The sequence below is a fragment of the Caloenas nicobarica genome, chromosome 1 (genome assembly GCF_036013445.1).
Source record: "Caloenas nicobarica isolate bCalNic1 chromosome 1, bCalNic1.hap1, whole genome shotgun sequence".
In the NCBI taxonomy this organism is placed as follows: Eukaryota; Metazoa; Chordata; class Aves; order Columbiformes; family Columbidae; genus Caloenas; species Caloenas nicobarica.
This window is the reverse complement of record NC_088245.1, coordinates 33,915,422-33,938,184: the sequence shown is the minus strand read 5'-3', so window position 1 is coordinate 33,938,184 and position 22,763 is coordinate 33,915,422. Positions and strand designations below refer to the sequence as shown.

Here is a 22,763-nt window from a genome sequence, read left to right as displayed (position 1 = left end):
ATCTCCATGGAGCACAGTCAAAGTGTGACCACAGCCTGGCATGACAAGAGGAAAATTCCAGCCAAGACCATTACAAAATTCCTCTGATCCTATACAAAAGGGTTGCTGCTATACACAAAGAACTGGAAGAGTCTGATTTCCTAGGGTTTTGTCCAAAACCTTCAGCTTCGGCGCCAGAATATACTTTAATTGAACAGGAAACTCTCAGGAACTGACGCGTGGTTCCCGGACATGGCCATAGTGTGAATCTGAAATGTGTGCTGTCAAATTTTAGCTGATCTGACCTCATCTCACCCATCGGATTCTTTTGAAGCTGAGTTTTGCCAAAGATTAAGCCAATGGGTTTTTATGTATTTAGCTTACTAAATGGTGAACATGGCGGGTTCAAACACCAATAGTAGAACCAATAGTAGCTGATTAATCTTTTCTAATGGGTTAGAAGACCAAAAAACCCCAACTAACCAAACAGCCAAACAAAAATCCAAATCAGAGGTTTGATAACTTGTTTCCAACTTGGCCCTTAGCATATATTAAAATAAATACAAGAGAAAAACAAACAAACAAAAAACAATCAAACAAAAACCCGACCACCTACCAGTTGTCTATACCCTGACTATACTCTCAAAAAAGATTTTTTGTAGGTGTTAGACCAAACTTTTGCATTCCCTTTGGCTAAAAAGCAGAAGTCTGAATTAGTGTGTGCTAACTCATCCCACTTACTTTTATTTATAGAGTATCATGCTGTATTTCCAAACAATGGTGCTTGCAAGCAAAAACACACTGCAATAAAAACCATAGTATGTGAAACAGACTTTTAAATCAAGGACAGAATGAAAAGCTCGAACATGGAAATAATGTTAGTGCAGCCAAGTATCCCAGGCACACTGACACACAAACCACGCAACCTACTTAATTGGATAAATATACATACAGCAGAACTTCAAAATTAAAAATTCTCTAAAAAGTAATGAGAATGCAGGTACCAAAGACAGAGACTTCAGAATACTATTAATATGTTATTAGAAAAATTAGCTAAGCCACCTTATTTATTTCCAGTTAATTTATTTTTTTCTGTGCAATATATAAACACAAGCCAAAGTTGAATTTGAAATGAAAGCAATAATCAAAATGCATTGCTGGAAAGAAGGAGAGAGAGATTCCTAGAAAATTTCTGGGAAAAATGACCAAGAAATCACTTTTCAAACACTTCAAAGATAAGAAGAAAATAAGGACCAACACAAATTTTTCAAGAACAACTGATGCCAAACGAGTCTCATTTGCTTTTATAGCAGAGTAACAGGTCCCTTGGATAGGACAGATAGAGCAGTTATCATTTATTTGATTTTAGTAGGCCTTTCAATGATGTTTAACCTAAGAAGAAGATTGAGAAGGAATTTTAAGAGTTAAAAGCAGATAAAAATCTGTTGCAAAGAGAAAGGAGACAATCTGTTCCCAGTGCTCATGATGGACAGGACTAAATGTACGGTCTTCTGATGCAGTGGGAAGGATCCTGGTTACGGATCAGGAACAGGTATCCAAAAGGGCAAATTTATAACCAGAGAAATAGCCTGCTTGAGGAGGCTTTGGAAGAGAGAGTCCACCAGCAGAGATCTTGAAGAACAGACTGGAGGAAGGAACAACATATGTCTGACTGACCCTGCATGGGGGCAGGGAGGGTGAATGAGCTCTGAACAAATTCTAAGAGTCCACTTTGGAATTTGTAATGGCATTTGAATCACAGAATCACAGAATGTTAGGGATTGGAAGGGACCTCAAAAGATCATCTAGTCCAATCCCCCTTCCAGAGCAGGAACACCTAGGTGAGGTTACACAGGAAGGTATCCAGGCAGGTTTTGAATGTCTCCAGAGAAGAAGACTCCACAACCTCCCTGGGCAGCCTGTTCCAGTGTTCTGTCACCCTCACTGAGAAGAAGTTTCTTCTCAAATTTAAGTGGAACCTCCTGTGTTCCAGCTTGAACCCATTACCCCTTGTCTTACTGTTGGTTGTCACTGAGAAGAGCCTGGCTCCATCCTCGTGACACCTACCCTTTATATATTTATAAACATTGATGAGGTCACCCCTCAGTCTCCTCTTCTCCAAGCTAAAGAGACCCAGCTCCCTCAGCCTTTCCTCATAAGGGAGATGCTCCACTCCCTTAATCATCTTCGTGGCCCTGCGCTGGACTCTCTCCAGCAGTTCCCTGTCCTTCTTGAACTGAGGGGCCCAGAACTGGACACAATATTCCAGATGAGGTCTCACCAGGGCAGAGTAGAGGGGAAGGAGAACCTCTCTCGACCTACTAACCACCCCCCTTCTAATACACCCCAGGATGCCATTGGCCTTCTTGGCCACAAGGGCACAGTGCTGGCTCATGGTCATCCTGCTGTCCACCAGGACCCCCAGGTCCCTTTCCCCTACACTGCTCTCTAACAGGTCATTCCCCAACCTATACTGGAACCTGGGGTTGTTCCTGCCCAGATGTAAGACTCTACATTTTCCCTTATTATATTTAATGAAATTTTTCCCTGCCCAACTCTCTAGCCTATCCAGATCTCGCTGGATGGCAGCACAATCTCGCTGGATGGCGATGACATTTTTCAAAAGCTGAGAATCCAAGAGATAAATAGATGACTCATCCATTGCTCAAATGAGCATCTGAAACCAGACAGCAAAAATATTATATCATCAATGGTTTTTTTTTCCCTGGGCATAGAATATTTTGGTGGCTTTAATCAGTCACTTCCCAAAATATCAGAATAGGAAGAACACCCCATTGGGCTATCATTTTTTCACCTTATCCCTTGCAGAGACAGAATGCGGTACTGGCAGTTTCAAGTCTCTGAAAATACCACTTCAGGCTCATTCAGGCTTATTACACTGAGAAATTAAAAATAATTAAGTCACTTGCCTGTGCCTTTGTTGCAATGTTGTGTAGATGGTAAATGGCATAGGATCATTTCAATGGTGCAGGATATTTCCAAGTTAAGAATTCAAATTCACAAGTATGCAACTTTCTCCATCCCTCCCTCTGTGCTCTATGCCAATCCTAATTTCTGCACTCATGGATAACAACCATTTTGTCCTCCAGGAGTCCCACTCTTTACCATGTCCTGACTCATTCCTGCTTTCTTTGCCCACCAACTCCCCTTCTACACTCTACCATATTATGATCAAAATCTCTCAGTCATTCTGCCATCATTTTCCTCTCTTCCTCCTCCTAATACCACTCTTATTTCTAGTATCACGCTCCCTGTTGCTCCCCTCTCCAAACAACCACACCTTTGTTCACACCATTCTCCCTGCATGTCTTCCAGCTTTCTTCTGGCACATCTGGCTTCTACCTGTCCTCACAGCTGTTCCATGAGTATGGTTCTGCTCCTGTGTTCACACAATGCTGAGAGACACACGAGTCGGCAAGAGGCTCAGCTTCAGGGGAGTTTCCAGCTCTCGTGGACGCAGGGCAACTATGCAAATGTGGACAGAGTTCACCCCCCAAACAAAACACAGGGCACACACAAAGGGACACCAAAGTACTGCTAAAAATCACATGCATCCTACAGCTTGGGGTTTACTTATGGTCTTTGAGTAGAACATTCTGGAGCTAGCCAGAAAATGAAGAAACAGTCCCGCTTATGCCCAGCTACAAAAGACAACAGGCAATAGTGACTGTCTTCACTAGTCCTACACTTCCTCTACGAAGGATCAATGGGTTGTGGTGTCTGCCTTGGCTAAGGACACCTCTACCATCAGTGACTTGAAGAAGCTAAAGACTTTAGAACATGTAAAAACAGACTAAACAAATTATGTTTTTAACATCCTAAAACATGGCGGGGGGGAGGGAGAAAGTCAAGAGTCACAAGCTTGGCTCCAAAATCATAAGATTTTGAAAGTAACCTTCCAGCTTGTCCACTGTTCCAGAAATTTTAAGAGATCACGTCTGTAACTATTCGTATCAATTTTGTCACAGTCTCACACCTTTTTTCCTGCCATCTTCACTGCAATTCCCAATAATATTTCATCTATCCCTTCAGGCCAAACCACCTTCCCTTCTTGGTTTTTGAGAAAAACACTAATGGGTATGTGAATGACTGGAGCCCAATAAATGTATGAATGTGCCTATATCACAGGGTTTGCAGAGGTTAGTTGAAAATGGGAGTTCATGACCCCCTACTTCTTTATTCCTGTACAAATCCTGAACTCGTCGCTCCTCCTTTCATCAGGCACAGAGTGGCCAGCAGGAGCCACATCTCACGCTGCCCTTCTTTGGCAGAACTGACCAATTGCCCATTCTCAACGGGCTGGTTCTGGGAGAAGAAATCCAACCTACAGCACTGTCCTTCAGCCCTAGTCAGACCGAAAACCTGTGAGGGCTCATGTACACACAGGAAAACTCAAGACATATTTGCCAGAGCTGACAGCAGTGAAGCCCTAGATTTTTCTTTCCATCGTAAACAGTGCACGGTACGTGGCCATCTCAAAAGGCAGATGAGAAAGGGCCAAAGATGTTCTTCTGTTACTACTTATCTTGAGGTTGTGTGAGTAGCTATAAAGGTCAGTGCTGGAATGGATGTACGACATACAATCAGAGGATCAGACAAAAGTACAGACAGCACCTCAGAAGTGATGAGTGTTTTCTCTTTGCATTCCTCTCAGTCACAGACACCTCTCTTCAGCTGCCCTGGCTCCTCTGCGCAACGTGATCTGTGCAGCAGGAGTAGGTGACAGCAATATCTCCATGGCTTGTGACAGAAACAGTGAATACCAAGGCTTTCTCTGCATCTGTGAGTCCCAAGTGACTTCGTAGTTGTTTTAATTACAAATAAAAACATACAGGAGTTCTGTATGTATATGCAACAAGACCTTAATTCTGTGGCCTGCTAGTCAAACACTGCTGGTTTTCTGCTGTCATTCTTCTTTCTTAATTGCTTTGGAGTCACATTCTAGGGTCACTCAAGATTCAGTCTATTCAAAATGCAGCACTGAAAGTCATCTTTCTTACTTTAGAACAGGGCTTTCTTTAACCCCAACCTTTAAGACAGATTATTATTTTCTTTAGATGGTCCCATTGAAGATTTGGGGAGTTCATTAGTCTTAATAACCTTAAAGTCAGTCTTAAATATTTCATCTCCATTCTTAAGCCTGTGCTTTCCTACCTTTGGCTATAGTCTTGCTTCTTACTATATTCCTCTGCAGCCTGCCAATGAATCCAGTCTTTTTCTTTTTTCCTGGGACTCTTGTAACACTCTGTCCCTACAGGCTGCTCTTACTTAATTCAGGTTCTTCTGAGTTAATCCTCAATTAATATTCCGTCAGTAATCATGACAACTAACGAAATATCATCATTCCTGACAGACTGACGCTGACACATATTACACTCCACTCCGGCTGCAACAACTCCATTCTGGACAGGAGGAGCCCCTCAACCACGCCTGAGCATTTGGGCACCAGGTTCCCCTTTCCTGTCGTTTGTCGCTGTGGCCGCTGCGTTGCCCTGGAGGGTTCGACGCTGCACGATCCCCCCCCCAGCTCCTCACAGCCCTCACGCGTTTTTATGGATAATTTTATTAAAACAACATTTAAAAACAGAACAAAACAAAACAAACCAAACAAACAAAACACTGGCGGTGCCCAGCGTCGCGGTAAGATGACGTCAGCGCCCGGGTGTCTCGCAACCACGCCCTGCCCCCGCGCCGCCACCAGAGGGCGCACCCGCCCGCGGCGCGCGACCCCCCGTTCCCTCCCCCCCCACCCAACCGGGCTCGGCCCCGCGTGCCCGCCCCCCCCTCCCATTGGCTCCTCGCCGGCCAGTGGCGGCGGTGGGTCACGTGGCCTCCCGTTCCCGCCTCCCTTCGCCACCTCGCCGGCCGCCCCGCCCCTCCCTTCCCCCCTTCAAGGCGGTGCTGGAGGACCTATCCCACAATGCTCCCGCCGGCGGCGCGGGGCGGTTTGGAGGCGTCTCGCTGGCGGGCTGTGCCGCCCGCCGCCACGCCGGCGCCCGCCCCGCCCCTCCCCTCCCTCCCCGCGGCGGAAGGCGGCAGAGCAGCGCCCCCTCGCGGCCCCCGCCGGCGCTGCGCACTCCCGGCCGCGCGCGGACATGTGGCCCGGCGGGCGCTGAGCGGGGCCCCGCGGAGCCCAGCCCGGCCCGGCCTCCCGTCCGGGCGGACGCTCCTCAGCCGCAGCGGGGCGGCGGGCGCCGCTCCCGGAAGCCCCGAGGAGGAGCGGGGAACCGGAGGCTCCGCTGCGCGCGGAGGGCGGCGAGGCGCAGCAGTGACCGCGCGGGGGACCGCGGCGCCAGGTGAACAGCGGCCGTTGGGGGCGGCGGGGGCGGGCGCGTCCCTGCGGGGTTGCCGTGAGGAAAGTGCTCGGGGCCGTTCCCCGCCGCGGGACGGCGGGCAGGGTGCCGGCGGCAGGGAGGGAGGGAGGGGAGGCGGGCGGTGCTGCCGTCCCGCTCCGGCCGGGGCCTTCCCCTCCACCCGGGGCCCGCCGGGCTGGGGTGCTCCCGCCGGGCGGAGGGCGGGGTTTGCTGCCGGCTCCGGCCTCCGCTTCCCCCCCCTTCTCCTCTCGCCGCCCGCGTCGTGGCGCCGGCCGGGAGGCTGCCCCGGCTCGGTGCTGGCGGCCGGCCGCCGTGACAGGCCGCTGCGGGGCGCGGGGGGGGCGGCTCGGTCTCCCGCCTCGTCGCCCGGGGCGAGGGGCGAAACAAAGCGGGGCGGCCGGGGCCGTCCGTCGCTCCCAGGAGACCGCTGGCCCCTCCGCGCCGAAGGCTTTTGTGCAGGCGGAACGGGAGGAGCGGCTGCGCTGCCCGGTGATCCGTGAGAGGGTGGGCGCGGGGGCCGCTCCGCCTGAACAAAGATCCCGGCCCGGGGGGGGCACCGCCCGCCCTCTGCTCCCCCGGAGCTGTAAACACCCGCGGCGCTGCCGGGAAGAGTGTCTGGGAGTAGCAGGAGTTGCTGAAAGACTTTGCAGTTCTGGAGGAAGTTGCACGGAGAGGCTCAACTTAAAGCCCGGCTCTGCTTTTGTGCTGTTGTGAAACTGCGACTGACTTAAACCTCAAGTAAAGTTGCACAGAGTGACGCTGGAGCCTGGAAGTGGTACAGTTACCAAGCCAGTGAGAGAATATCCAACTCTTCTTGTGTTTTAGAGAACATAGTGTCCTAATTTTTTTTTCCCTTTGGTGAGTATTAAAGCATATTTTTAGCCTGAGCCCCCAGTGCAAAACTCATCTTTGTGTGACAACCTATCTCCCCATTTATAACTTCAAAACAATTTGGGTAGGACTAAAATTGGTCCCCTCATCTCACAATGATTTATTTTAGACTACAAATTAATTTTTAATTTTTAGGAAGAATGAGATAATAGGGAAAGGCCAGGTAGTTACTGTTTGTTTAGTATCAGTAACTAGGTGCTCTTGGCAAAGAATCATTTGTTTAAAGTATCAAGAGATGACTAACACTGTACACATCTAATAATTACATAATGGATAGGAATGCCCCTGATTGTTGAACAGCTATTTTAAGTTTGTAATTTTATAGCTTTTTAGGACTTTGATAACCTTTAAGGGCGATCTACCTAACTTAGTGTCTGTTGATGCGTTTGTATATCACTAATGCATCGAGGGCTTTTAATTCTCTTTCAGTGGATCGTGGTTTTAAGTGAAGTGTAATCTAACTTTAATTGTGTGGCTATTCAGACCATCTCACGGGAGAAGAAGAATGGGAGAAGTCTTTAGTAATTTTGCCATGGTTTCTTTTGATCATAGCAGAAATAAATAGTAGGCTTCTTAAATGACAGGCTGAAGAAAATTTGCTTTATTTGGCTGATTATGTATGGTAATCCATGTCTCTTCTTTTTGAACTGGAAAGCTGTATTTAGAGATCTATGAAGTTACAAGTAACGGGTAGCATCCTCTTTGTCATGGAAAATACTTGGAAATGATCCCAGGTATTTTTTCAAATGTTTCCTTTAGAATTTCTAGGGATATTATGTTTGTTCTTTTTTCCTTAGATGAGGAGAAATAGGTGAGGGGGCAGGAGGCTATTTGGACTTTTGATTCACAGTGTTAAATCTTTTGTAGCTTTCCTTTCAGTAGTTTACATTTGCTGATGTGTCAATTTTCACAGTGATAAGTGGCCCAAATAAGAAACACATCAATTTGCTTTCATGTGCCCCATGCCTTAAAGTCTGCTTGTGAATAAGCAGAATGGACAACAGCTCTGTGGCCTTGAGGAGTGGGGAAGGAAATATCTCTTCCAAATGATCGTGAAAGAGAATGTTTTCCAGACCTTTAAAAGCAGTAAAACTGGGTTCACTAGTTTATCTTGTATTCAGATTATCTTTATGATTGGGAACACTTCTCCAGGAATTTGGTGAGTTTTTTGAACGTGAATTTATATTGCTCAAACACAGTACGTGAAGGCTGTTGGATTTGACTCAATTGGGAGATGTAGGTTATCTTAGTCTCCAGTTATTCAGCTATTGCTTTTGAAGCATCCACATGATAAAGTGTTTCTTTGTGCTCTTGACTCACTGTAGTTTGATACTGTTGATGCATGACTTCTAGCTTCTGGTTTTATAAAACTTGTAGATGGTTCTGCTCACGATACACAGTGGTTCTGCTCTGGTTACAAACATCTGTTTGTTGTTGGTTTGGTTGGTTGGTTTTTTGTTTGGTTTTGTGTTGTTTTTTCCTGTTACAGAGATTCTTTGCAGAATCTTCTCAGTTTTCCACAGTTCTAAGTACTAAAAAACCTGTGCAAAAACATATGTTGTTTAAAGTTGGCTTTGTTTAGTAATTATTTTAATGGTGTTTTTATTTCAAATAATGCTATATTTAAACACACATCATATTAATGGGGGGAAAAAACACTACTGGAGAAAGCTGGGACTGATTTACCATACCAACACCAGAATTCTCGAAGCCTGGCCTTCTATCAGTCCACTGTTCAGTGTGGGATTTTCTTTGCCGGGAATCTGAAGTGAGAGAGAAAAAATGTCCTTCCAGTTAACAGTAACAAAAGCATGCAGTCCAGTTTCTGGTGTTAACACTGAATAATGAGTTTAGCTATCAAACATTTTTCTGAATAAATCCTGAAAGGGTTAGAGCTAATCTGCTAAACCACTGAAGGTGAAAGTAGATTTTATAAGTCTCAACATTGCTTGCTTTTTTTTGCAAGTTGGAGATACACTGTGTTAAACAGATTTATACCCTAATTCTTCTTCTGTGGTCCTAAATACCAGAGGTCTCTAATGTGCATATTCTGTAGAGTACTTCAAAACAAGGGCTGGTTCGTGGCTTTTCAGCAGTGTAGGCACGTTTTGGTTCATCTCTGTGCAGTAGTCCACCTTGCCTTGAAGGGCAGCGACCTTGATCTGAGAGGATACCAGTCCAGTGGCATTGTATTTTCTCTTCCCTACTTATTTGGTCTCTTTACCTGGCAGTTGAGGATATGGATATAGTTTGCCAGGCAGAAAGCAGTGAACATCTCTCTTCTGGATTTGAAAGCTGCTTGGGTTTCATACCCTGAAGCACCTGAGTAGGATGATTTTCTCATGTGGGAAGGTAGCTGCAGTCATGAAATAACAAGTGGAGGACTGCAGCTGCTGGAAGATGGAAAGTGAATGCACATCTGCCTTTCTGTTCCCTGAAGCTGCAGCTCTGCTGTCCTGAACAGTTGTCCATCACCTCCTTACATTTGGGTCTGGTGGAGCACTGAAGGCAGGGTGACTGCGTTGAAAGGGCTCTCAAAGGTTGAATATGCATATTGTGTACTTCAGTGGGCCATGCCAGATTCAACAAGTTTATCTCTGTCAGCAATTTAAAGCAAAATGCTAAGGAAGTTGCCTCTTGCTTTTAGAAACATTTGGCTTTCCTACAGCTTATTTTTATGGCACATCAGGTTGTTTTTCCAGCTAAAAGTCTTCACAAGAGCTAATTAAATTTAACCAAATGTGGACATTGTCATTTCTAGGCTGGGGAAATTGTTAACTGACTTGACAAAGGATGATCAAAATACTGCATTTAATTAAGCAAGATTCAAATAAACTTTGTGTAAAATGCATTTTCCCTGGTAATAAATATACACGCATACACTCCCCTGTAGGCATAAGTGCATCTTTGCCTTACATTTGTATATGTTGTGCTAAAATGAATATTTTTCACCCATCCATTTTTTATTAAACACTGTTGTCTCACAAATTATCTCAATGAAACAGTAGTATTACTTTTTCTTTTTCTACATGAGAACGTAAAATTTGAATTGTAACTCAAAAATACTCCATCATAGCGGACATGAAAAAGTAACATTTTTATTTGATGATTCTGTGGCCAGTGACATTTCTTCTTAACTTTCTGAGATTATTTCAGATTCTTTCATGTGTATATGTGTATATAAATATTAAAAACATAATGAATGGATAAGTAGAGAGAATTGAGAAGAAGAAATATCTTCCAGAAGCTGTTTTCTAAAGCTGAATACTGCGGTAAACTGCTGTATATGATCACTTTTTCTAATAGACGCTAATAATAATGTCTGCCTTAATGCGGATTTTATTTAAGGATTGGTGACCTTCCATTAAAATTCAGTCTTTGTTCCTTTCTTATTAGGTCTGTAAGTACTGCTTGACTGTGATCTGCCTTCAGAGGTACGATCTATGAGTAAACCTGAGCGATGCATTTAACGATGTTTGGAACTTTTCCAAGCTAGTGTGAAATTGCTTGGAAACATCAAGTGCATTAACACTTGTTGTCTCTCGACTTACTACCTGGCTTTTGCTAGACTGCCAGGAATAATAAAGACTACGAAATTCCACAGGATCGGTGTCTGACAGAAGTCTCAATGTATGTCCTTACCTTTAGATAGCAACACAGGCCAAAACTGCAGCAGTGAAGACTTTTACCTTTCTTGGTGTGCCACAGGAGAGATGGAGACCCTTAATGAAACTGTACTGATACTCAAAACTTGAGTATTGTAGAATTTGAAGGTAGATGAACAATCTTAATTGAACTGCTCACTATCCTGAGCAAATGATTTCAGCAATTCTGGACATAGGAAGGACAATGAAATTCTTCTTTGCTTTCTATACAGCCAGTAAATAAGCACTTCTTATACATGGTTTTGCTTTTTTAAAAAAAGTTCTTAGTTTGTCACTTGTGATGTTAAAGGTAATGACCTCTGTGGATAGATAGGTGTAATAAAAAGTACTTGGAAGTCCTATGGAACAGCTGGAGAAAAGCAGTCTGTTAGGACTACCTTGAGCCCACTGGAGTTTTCTTTCAGAGGTGTTACCAAAGAAGGATACCTGTAACAATGAAGGTAGAGTGTATTCTTCTCTGTAAACCTATGCAATTGTGATTTTTTTTTTTTTTAAGATGTAGTTTCATCAGCCTGAGCAAGAAAGGCACCTTATACAACTCTTGGATAAGTCAGATGGTACCAGCAATTATTTTGTGGTTGTTTTTCTGACAGGAAACTTGTGAGTGAGAACAGAGTTCGTCATTGTAAGGAGCTTCCAGTATTGTCGATGTGGGAAGCTCAGGTTCTTTTCGAAGCTTTGCAATGTGATAGAATAATCAACTATAACAAAACCCAAATTGGTTACTTGAGAATTCACAGTAAAGTACTGTTTTGTTACAGGTGATTTCTTGATACCATCTATATAGTGAAAGTAACTCAAAATGGTGATTAGCATGTTTTCCTATGAGTAGACTCTTGACAAGTTTAAAGGAAAGGTGGTGGAGTTCAGGCTGCATTTTCAAGCTCAGATCTGGCTTTTCCCTCTTGTGTGGTTAATAGTTTCTCTTACCTTTTGTGTGCTGCTATTGGTTTTAAGGAAACCTTCTCTCACAATACCCATCTTCCATCCCTGGCCATGTTTTTCTAGCTTTGTTTTAGCTATCTTGAAAGTTATCGCTGAGTAAGGACTGTGAAAGCAAGATCAACAGTAATTGAAACTGCTTACTCCCTCATTTATCTACTACTTCCAAAATGACATCTAATGCATTATTATTATATGAATATTGCAAGAGATTTTGTGCAAAATACAATTACCCTTAAAATAGTTTCAGTTGTCATAAATCCTTTGCAAACTTTATTTTCCCACCATTTTCAGAAAATATATAATTTCCATTTGTCTGAGATTCGTAAGAGGTTAGTGTAGATGTTTGACCCAACTTAGAAAATACTGTTACTCAAAGTCAAAAGAAGCTTGAGGATGGTGTTTTTGACACTGTAGGTTTAATTTAGTGCTTTTTTTTAAAAAAAAAAAAAGTATGCCTCAGAGAAGCAAAATGTACTTTTAAATGGCTGTCGTTTTCTTTCATTTGTTTTTGAATAAACAGCTGTATAGTTTATATGAAAGCTGAAATTACTTTTTATGGAAACCCTTTTTTTAATATCAAAAGAACATATCATATCACTAAACTCTTGATTTAATGCTGAAAATGAAAGAACAGCATGCAGTATGAAAGAACAGTATATTTTTATTAAGCGTGTGTATATGGTTTTATGCAATATTCTGTAGTGCATTTTTTCATTTAAGTAAATCCATAAAATTATAGAGGACCCTGTATGTTATGTAATTTTTGTTAGAGATGCCCTTCAGTTTGCAGGTATTCAGTATTCAGAAGCTGGGAAATAAGACTACCATGATGTAGGTGAAAGAAAAAAATAATGGTAGTTGGTAATTGGACAATTGCAGGCTATTTCTTCCTTTGCTGGATTCAGCCTGTTCTTCTTTGGCTCAATGTACTTACCACTCTGGTTTTGTTGCTACGTTGAATTTTTGCATCTTAAATGTGCTTCTTGCAATTGTTACTGCCCCTGAGCTTTTCATTTGAGTTCAGTCCTACTCCATCAGTTTTGCCCATCATTTTTTTCTTTCAGTTTTCTTTATTTTCCACTTCTGTCAAGGTCTTGCAGTTCAGCTCCTGCATCTCTGGTGTTTAAGTCCAGCTATTTGGACATTTTTAGGATGGTATTAAGAAAAATAAAGATGGTCTTCCTGGTCTCTTTAGCATCAGAGAAATTATGGCAAGTCCTGCTGTGTTGCCATAGCACTGACTGAAGTATGCTCATTCGTCTTGTGGGAATGTTGCATGTGCAGTGTAGCAATGGGATAGAAACTCCAAATTGTTAGTGTATGCTGAGCACAGATCCGGTTCACAGGGAGAAAAACTAAAATGCAACAATTAGCAAAGATTTATTGAGCAAATGCAAACATTTTTCCCTCCAGATCTATGACATGGCTAGATTTGGAAGGGTTGCTTGTGCGGAAAGCATGTTCTTGATCTCAGTGACCCACTGCCAAATATCTGCTCTTTGGTGGAAAGCAAAGTGCTTCCAAGTGGCTAGAAAAATTGTGGGGTTTTTTAACTGTTCTTGGAAACGGCTGAGCCTTTTTTGCTGACTTTGGTGTGTAATGCTATCCCTTCCAGCTGCAGAAGTATGCATGTGACTAAGGACCCTCAGCAGCGGAAGGCAAGGTCATGAGTTTATGCTAATTTGATTCAGTTGCCTGAACCATGTGCACCATGACAATAGTACCTAATCCCTAATTAATTCCTGTTATTTGTAAATCTCAATTACATTCAGTTTAGTCACAAACTACTTAGAAGAAACACCCAAGTGCTGAATTCTACATTTTGTCAGAGAATGTTATGTACAGAATTTTTTATAATTCTTTGTATTATGTTAATCACTACTGTACTTCAGTGTTTTATCAGCAGGATACGGAACCACATGCTTTAGCCCCTGGTGTACATGTGTGTTCTCCCTATGGGGGTGGTTGTGGTATAGTGCTGCTTCTGTCGGGAGTCTTATCATATATACACGCACATGAAACAGCAGCGCAGTGCACATTGCCTTCTATAGAAATACTGTGTTGGAAAGCAAAATAGGGTGGTTTTAATTTCTGTGAATATACATTTCATCATCTTGTATCAGTCTTTAGAAGGTTCTATTCATCCTATCTTCTGTATAAATTAAGCTGTTTTTCCTGGGGGAGTTAACCATGGCTCCAACAAGCATTCCTTCTTATGGCTGTCATGGACCCAGCCGTGGACATCTGTAAAGATTGGGTCTGAGATTGTCTTGTATAATGCAGAACATCTTTGGAAAGCAGTTTTGAGTGGCAGCCTTACTGAGTAACTACCCTGCAAATTGCCTTATTCTAGTGTGTAGGGAAACTACATGGCTTTGTCCTCACTGCTTTTGCATTTTCAAGAGCTGGCAGAGGCTGGAGGAGCCTAGTTTGTCCTATAGAAAAGTGGAAAGGGCTTTTCTCACAAACTTGAGAAATGTCACTAAAGAACTGGTAGGGACACAAGCAGGGCTTTAAATTACAGGTTAGATTGACCAGCTGTGAAATATATACTTTGAATCAAATGACAGCTAGCTCACTAACATGCTTTTTTTGGTTTGTTTGTTTTCCCCCCTTGCTAACTAGCAAGTTGAGCTTCATCTAGTTCTTGGTCTGCAAACTGAATTTGCCCAAGCACTGGACTGTCTTGGTTGTTGGTGGTCAGTACTAATAGTATAGAGCTGTCATTTCTCTCTGCTTTGGTATGTAATTTTGTGTGGTCTGGGTTAACCTCACAGCTGCTGGCAGTTACTGAAAATGCTTGATTTAAATTGACTTATGGAGGGAATCTGCTGAGGTAGTTTCTCATTGCTGCTTGCTGGGTGTCAACCCTTAATGTAAGTTCAGGAAACATCCTAAACTTCTGCCACCTATCCTAGTGGAACAAAGTGTTACATGGTTGACAGTGCCGAAAGGTGAGAAATGAAATTTGCTTTCTGTAGATAATTACCTATCAGTGCCAGTAAAGTAACTGTAGTTCAGTACCAAACTCTTGATTTGTCATGTCTAAAAGCTGCTAACTGCTGTGCAAGCTTGTGATTCTGATGAGCAAATCAGCCCTTGCATGTGTGTTGTATTTGGGGGCAGGAAGGTGTTATAAGTGTTTCACAAACCTTCATGCCTTGTGTTGTCTTAAGTTACCTACTATTGAAGACTTAAAATAATTAACTCTTTTGATTGGTTTTTTTTGGGGGGATGGGATTTGGAATTTTGCTGAAGACTATGATAGCTTTATTAGTTGAATTAGCACAAGATTTTCAAGTTGGTCATTTTGTTACTGCTTGTTTTCCAGTGCTAATGGTTCTTCTGTAAGCTACATCCTTGTTCGTTACTAGGTAAAAACCAATGAGAACTGGTTACTTTAAGAAGGAAAGGAACACGAAGGCTGGTAGATCAGAAGGGCAGCTGTATGACTGGGATTCTGAGGTGGAGAGATGCTTGGCCCATATACAAGTTTCCCAGTACAGAGAGAGAGGGGATGTTCCTTAATGGATACCTGTTTGTGATACGAACTTTGTTCATGTTTTCAGTTTTTCATATGCATAAATCTGTTGGGGTTTGGGTTTCTTTTGGCTTTGATAATAACTTACTTAAGAGCACTAAATTGGCGCCATGCTGTTGTTAGAGGTATTAACAGCAAGTGCAAGTTTAGTGATGTGTGTTGCCCTTCTTTCAAGTTGGTAGTGTGTCTGGTTTAGTTCTGTGTTGTACTGAAGCTTTTCAGATAGTGATTTTTCTTCTAAGTAGAGCTAGAACATGGTAATTCACCCTTACACATATGAATAAAATGGTGAATAAAGTATTCTTCAGTTACTGCTAGTAATTGTAGAATACTAAAATTTGTGGATCAGCGTGACTGGTCAAGGCATAGATACATGAAATGGTACTACTGACATTGTTTCACTATCTGCTTATACTGTCCAGTACACTGAAGTGGCTTAAATGCTGAACACTAGAGTTCAATCTGATTTATAGCAGCATTTCAACATACTGTGTCTGTAGAAGACATGATGTCCCTCACAGCTTACAGAATATTCTCAAATATGTAAAGTCTTAAATTGTTTTGCCTGTGTTTTGCAGGTGCTCTTTTGTTAAACATCAGTGAGGAATGCTGCCTTTTCCATTGACTTAACATGAAAAGGTCTGTATGGCAGGTTTTAAGCCAGTTTATGATTATAAGCTTTATGCAGGAAGGAGATCACCTTGTGTGTGTCCACTGTAAGGTTTTAAATCTTCCTTGAAACTCTTGGCTCTTCAAATGGTCAGACAGGCTACTAGGTGATTATAGCTGCATCTGAGCCATGGCAGCGGTTCCTCAAGCTGTATTCGCAAATTTCCATTGAGTTCTGCATTGCCTTCGTTGCTTGGGAGGCAGTTATGGTGTTGTCTTGTGTGCTTCTGTGAATGCTGACTGGACATGAGTGGTGAGTGTCTGCAGCTGCTATTTAGTCTGTTGTTGTTGAGGTGGCCACAGAAATGAAAGCATTGAATCTAGCAGGGGAGTAGCTGTAGCCAGAGCATCTGAAACGTAAGTGTGCTTGTCAGTGTCTTGTTGCTGGACTGTGGAAGAAGAAATCTTGAGGAGGATATCCACTGTGGTGTTTTGTTTTCCTCATTTATTGTGGGGAGAGGAGAGTTGGAGGAAGGTGGTGTACTGTTTAAGATAGTATAATTCTAGCCATTTGCTTTGACAGTTTTCTCCTGTCACTTTACCTTGCGTTTTCATGGACTTGGCAAGTAATTTAGGAACTGCTATGTCCTTGAAGGGGAGCAGTTTAACAAGAGAGTCTTAGCTATTCTAGTACCTTGCTAGTGCCAAAAGGGGCAATCCTGTTTTATGTCTTCCCTCCCACATTCTGTCAGTTGCAATTTCTTTGGCACACGTGTTGCTCTCAACTGAGTCTGCTCACCATCACTAGTAGTGAGAAACAGAGCTGCTTCTTTTGGTGGCAGCAAGCTGTTAGATTAGATTATCCCTCTTGGGTAATTGCATCCTTAGAGGGTCTGGAAAGAGTCTTTAAATCAGCGGTGTCTCCTTGCCTGAATAGCACTGATTCTTTCCAGGATCTACACAAATAGGCTTAAACCACCTATAGAAAAAGGTTTCTATTCACCAAAGTATAGCACTGGTCTCTTTCTTTCTCTTCATCTCTGTTGGTTCTATGGCATTCCATTTGGGAATGCAGACAAGGTGCAATTTGAGCATACAAAGAGTAAAGATCTTCTTTAAAAGCTCTCTTTTGAGTGTGTCTGTTGGTTCTGTTCTCAGTAATGTTCTGGGCCATGAGATTTTACTAGACAAAGGAGCAAATCCAGGATAAGTGCTTCCAGATCCTCAGTTTAGCTCCTATTTATTGGAGGGCAAACAGCAGTACTGAATTGTCACTTAAACAAGTCTGCCTTCCAGGCTTTTCAGACAAATGAAAAGCTTTTCCAAATGAAAAGAACTGTGAAGGTTCTTGATGTACATTTGCAAATACCCAACAGTGTCTTTCTTTTTTTTTTTTTTTTTTTTCCCTTGAAGGATGCATTGTGCTAGACTACTTATAAAGGTAGACAAAACGTTTCTCAAATGTTCTAAGCATTTCCTCAGCCCATCTCCAAGATGGCACAAAAGGTTTTGAAGACTTTGGCAAAAGTTTTCAAAATTTTGTCATCAGTAGTTGGACATTTGCCTCATAATGGTCCAGAGGTTTTGGTGAGCCCATGTGGGAAACTCCAGAGGGCACTCGATGTTCTGTCATTACAAAACCAGTGACTTTTGTTATCTAAATGTGGCTAGTTATCAAGATCTGTTTTCCTTAAAAACATGCTTGCAGAGGGAAGAGTCTTAAAACCTTTTTCAAGGTTTCTTAAAGGCCATGAAAATGCATAGAGCAGAATAGAGTCCAACTTACTGCTGCCCAAAAATTTGATGGGAGTAAAGGCTGTTATGGTAGCTTTATTAAGCATGTAATTTCCGTAAACCGAATGTTTGATTGTCTTGTTTCAGCTTTGAAACTGATAATTTCTTGAGTTAGTAAAGAAATCAAAACATAACTAATAGAATGCCATGAATCCCTTTTAAAAGAAAATATTTTTAATGGAAACACAGCAAAGTTACTCCTATCAGTATTGATATAAGATGTATCTAAGAAGTTGAAAGGTTAATTACAAGTGTTGAGTTAAGCCTGCTAAGGGAACAAGAATAAGCCACTCTTGGACATCGTTTTGCACATGTTTACTGGAGATTTTGTTGCATGTGTTCCTCATTTCCATCCCCCTTTTCCAGTTGTAGAAGTGTACTTCTGTGTAGATAGGTCTCTAGACCATGACCGTGTTGGAGGAAGAGTGTATTTAGCTGTTGTGTTTTCCTTACAAGCATTCTTTATGCCCTGTCAATGGTTTGTAGTATGCCACTTCAAATTACAGATTTTAATCAGATAATTTTTCTGTGTCTAATTTTAAGGGTTTAATGTAATAGATTTTTCGTTCAATAGGAAATTCAGTTACGTGATTTTTGAACACACAGTTTGTTCTTTCTGCATGCACGGTGAATTAGTGTTGAAGTACATCTGTATTTTTAGGTTATGAACTGTATGAAGTAGTTTGTGTTAATAAAAAAGGTAAATCACACTTAAATTGTTGTGATATTGAAGATTGTTTCGTGTGTAAATGGCATTTATATCAGTCTGTTCTATGGTGTTTAAGTCCATCATGAAGCTACATTCCTCAGACAGTAAATGAATCTATTCCCACATTCTACAATTAACTCTGTTAAGCACTTTATTTGGTAAATGTCTTTGGCATCTGCCTTCCTTGAAGGCAAGAATTGGAATTTCTTTTGATGAATAATCTAGAAGCTTAAACATTTAACTCCTTTAACAGGAAGGGTGGAGTGGTACTTGTGGTAGTGTCCTTCAATCTTTTCACTTTCATATATCAGTGTGTTCTTGCCTTTATCTCAAATCTGAAATTAAATAAGGTATTTCCAGTGATTCCACTGGAAAGTTACACCAGAAAAGTACCATCTTGGCTGTAATGCTATGCTGTCTTTAGGCATTCTTAGAGTTTTATCTATAGAGTTGGGAGGTGATTTTGTTTTTGTCAGCACTAATGTAATATAATGCTTGTTGCTGTCTTGTTAAGTGCCTTGCATGTGTGGGTCTTGGGGTGTTTTCTAATATTTCACATCAACAACTGGAATGATCACAACTAGAACACATTGGTCATGAGTCAGTGGAATCTGGTAGGAGTACTCTTTGGATAAAAACAACATTTTTCAAATACAGATTCGCTTGATCAGACCTAATTAGCTATGGATGTGGTCCTAATATGATCTTCATGTTAGCTCATGGAATTTGGTAACTGGGAGAATGACAAAAAAAATTATATTGCTTTTTTCACTGTCTCCCTCCTCAGCCAAGACAACAGATTTTAAATTTTTTTTAATAGCCTGCAGCTGGAATGATCAAAAAAAAAAGTCTGAGAAATGCTTCCAAATTTTATTGAAGTTTAAAAGAATCTAAAGGAATACATTGCATTTTGGGACAAATAAGAGTTCTGTTTTCTGTGCTGTCTGCTCCTGCTAAACCACTGTTCTCTTTTTTTTTAACTTTGTTTTTAATTTTATAAATTTAACAGCAGTCTTCAGTGCTATGTCTTGCACTATTCCAATGCCTGTCATGCCCCTTTTGAAGTAGTGGAAAAAATAGTCTTTCCAAAGTTAATTTGTTAAATGTTATGTAAATTTTGATGTCTTTTACTTTATTTATAAATATATGTCAGTAGTATTAAATTCTTCTATGTTGTGCAAAATGCACAGTGTCAAATTGGCAAAAAGATGTGCTCTGCAAAGTGAGCTGTGATCACATTAGCACTCGGTATCTGTTCAAAAGTAAGTTTGTGAGAAGAGCAATGTAACACCGCATCAGTGTTTTCTGTTGCTGCACATCTTGGATTTACTGATATTCTGACAGTTTTAGGATCTCTGTTTCTCTCATTGTAGCTGTGATTTCTGAGATGTCTTTGTGCCTAGAAAGAGTACAATGGATAAAAGATTTTCTGAGGAAAACAAAAAAATCTAAAGAGCTTCTCTGGGTTCTATTTTTGCAATCTGCCTTAGTGAACTCAAGACCTCTGTTATAAGAAGCATGAGCTCTACAGCTGCTGCTTGAGTTACAATTTGGTATCTAGATGGTGTCCATGTAAAACCTTTTCTATGGATGGGTGCGGAGTGCAGAATTCTTGATCTTGTCTTTAAACTGTCTCAGCTGTGATGTGTTCTGGGACTCCTGGGGTTGAGAGAGGTTTGAGCACAGCTTGTGGATCTTTCTGCTACTGTAAAGCGTTGCTGAGGTTTTGTTAAGACGTAGAGCAGAAGGAATGTTCGTATGTTTTATATATAAAAGTATGTATACCACACATCAGTACATGATTTAATCTTTTTGGGACCAAAGCCACTTAAGTCCTCTTGCAAATCAGAGTGAAAACAACAGACTTCAAGCTGATATTTTAAGTTCAAATGTGGTTTTGGCAGTCTTACCTGTCCTAATTTGATGCAGATTTTTCTTGTTTAAGGCATTAAATTTTAAAGTAGCAATTTGGCTTTTGTTTGGTTTCATCTTGCATAGCCAGCAAAGGATAACAGGTAGTGGTCTGGTCAGTGGTTGTTCTGCTAACAGAACATGCATACAACTTAGGGCATGTACTGCAACACAATGTGTTTTAATATTAGTGCTAATAAATGTTCTACAGTTGATGGCATTTTCCTAGTGACATCTTTTTAAGTCATTTTTAAAACAGGATAGGAGCGTAGGGGGAAAATTCTCTTATAGCTGGGTTTTTGTTTCCTTTTTGCTTCCCTTTCCCCCACCCTCAGGTGATTTGGTTCATGCAGTAAAGACTTGATCAGAAGAAAAGCTTTGGGAGGCAAGGTCTGTCTCTCCCTCTTCTGGATATCCAGGTGGTGAAGGGTAAATCAATGTAGTTTGTAAGTGAAATAGGAGGAAGTTTAGTTCAGGAGTGTGATTGTGGCATTCTTGGCTCTGTCCTGCTGCTGCTTCTAGCAGAGGCATTAAAGAGCAAGGGATTTGAAACCTCACTCAGTTCGCTTCAGGCTTGAATACTTAAGTAAGCAGATGATGGTAATTTCTGATTTATTCAATCTCTTGTCAAGTTTTAAATAATGAAAGTTTTAAAAGCTTTATATAGTTGTGAAGGAAATAGCTGGTCCCTCTCGGGCTGTTGTGTTGGAGCTTTAGGTGCTTCTACCATCTCTGCTGTTGACCACAGGAGTTTGAAATGCCAGAGATTTAGTTCTTGGTGTAGGTACTTTTTATTTAAAGTATGCGTCATTCTGTCTGTACTAGGTAAGCCTCCAAAGAGCATACACTTGTTGTTTCTTATGCGAAATGAAATTCTTTCGACCTGTATGATGTCAATCACAAGGATTATTCTCTATCCATGTTGTTCTTATTTCATGCTGCTCCTTTGGAGAACAGTTAAAGGTGCATCCTCCCCATTCATGATACTCCACTGCACCTGTGCTTGTGCCCTGTCCCTTGTTTAATGATACAGCTTTCCTTTTTCTTTGTCTTCTGATTGTATGACAAAAGCCGGAAGGAAGCAATTATAAGCTGCTTTAATTTCTCTCACTGCTATGGTGATGCTAGATGTAGAAAGCAACTAACTCTTCTGGTACTTGTGTGTTTAATATTTTTGTTTCAATGACTTGTGAAGGTCAGTTTGCAGCTGTTAGTTACTGCAGTGTTATGTGGGGTGCTGGTTTGCATAGAAATTTTGCAGTACATTTAACTTTTAAAAATAAATTAACCACTGGTGGTCTTGAAACACTGCAGAAACACTGCAAAATCTCTGCATTTGTTGAACAAAAAAACCAATTTTCAAGTTGGAAGTATCAGTTCCTAGACAGCATCAATGATGCTCATAAATTGCAAGCAGACTGAATTATCTGTGTCTAACACTTAATGTCATGGGTTTCTACTCTACAAAGTTATAATGAAATGGACAGCATTGGGAGCACCGGAGAACACTCATGTTTATTTTGAAGTTGCAATCTAAATGAACTATGCAAACTGTTTCTGTGTTTTCCAGACTACATTTTGTAAGAAGATGAAGCACAGAAAGCCATGTATTCAAGATGCTGAGGGTCAGAAACATGAAGGCATGGAAGGTAAAATCTGTGCATAGGAAAATACTCAACTATATTATTCAGGTTCAGGCTGTGAAGGTCAGATTTTACCTTTGCGCTCTCAATTAGTATACTGCTTGTTTTGAAATAAATTGTGAAAACATAACCACTTTCTCAGCATACTGTTTTTCTTTGGCCTGTGGGGTCCTCTTGTCCTCTTGTTGACTTCTAGTAGCAGAACAAAAATGGAAAAAGCAATTGTTATTCAGAAAAATAATTTATAGTAAAATTATTTGAAGAAAAGGTTTTGCGTTTTTATATTCCGAAAAAAATTATAGCTCTAATGAAATTGAGAACATTTTTTATTTATGTGATTAGGTAGATATTTGAGGATGTTCAGATTAAAACAGTTTTAAGACTGAAAAACTAAAATAAAGGTAGTATAAGTGTGTATAAGATAATACACATAGAATATACTGGTCTAGTTCATGGGGAGAGAGAGAGCAAACATCTGAGGAGGAAAAACTTGGGAGAACAATGTTTAAATGACTACATTATCAATAGGAAATACTGTGTTAGTCTTTATTTATGTAGCACTAGAGCTAACTTTCCTTTGTTTTAATGACAAATATTGGTGCAGTAGTCCATGAAATATGTTACATTGTATTTTTCACCTGAAATAACTTTCTTTTAACTACTCTGGCCAGCATCTTGACTGCATTAGACCTGAAAACTTGATTAATTTCCTTTTAACTACAGGAAATTGTATCTTATTGC

General features: G+C 41.2%; 1 protein-coding gene across 2 annotated transcripts in view; it reads left to right on the top strand.

The window, feature by feature from the left end:
• Window positions 1–6,118: 6,118 nt before the first annotated feature.
• Window positions 6,119–22,763, top strand: part of SCAF11 (SR-related CTD associated factor 11) — a 44,836-nt gene continuing 28,191 nt past the window's right edge. Inside the window, exons 1-2 of one of the 2 annotated variants that reach the window (XM_065649245.1) lie at window positions 6,119–6,296; window positions 21,950–22,028. In XM_065649245.1, the coding sequence (XP_065505317.1) occupies window positions 21,968–22,028 (61 nt within the window). In that variant the 5' untranslated portion in view covers window positions 6,119–6,296; window positions 21,950–21,967. Of the gene's footprint in view, window positions 6,297–7,085; window positions 7,173–21,949; window positions 22,029–22,763 lie in introns of those variants that run through there. The other variant, XM_065649253.1, reaches the window with a different exon arrangement.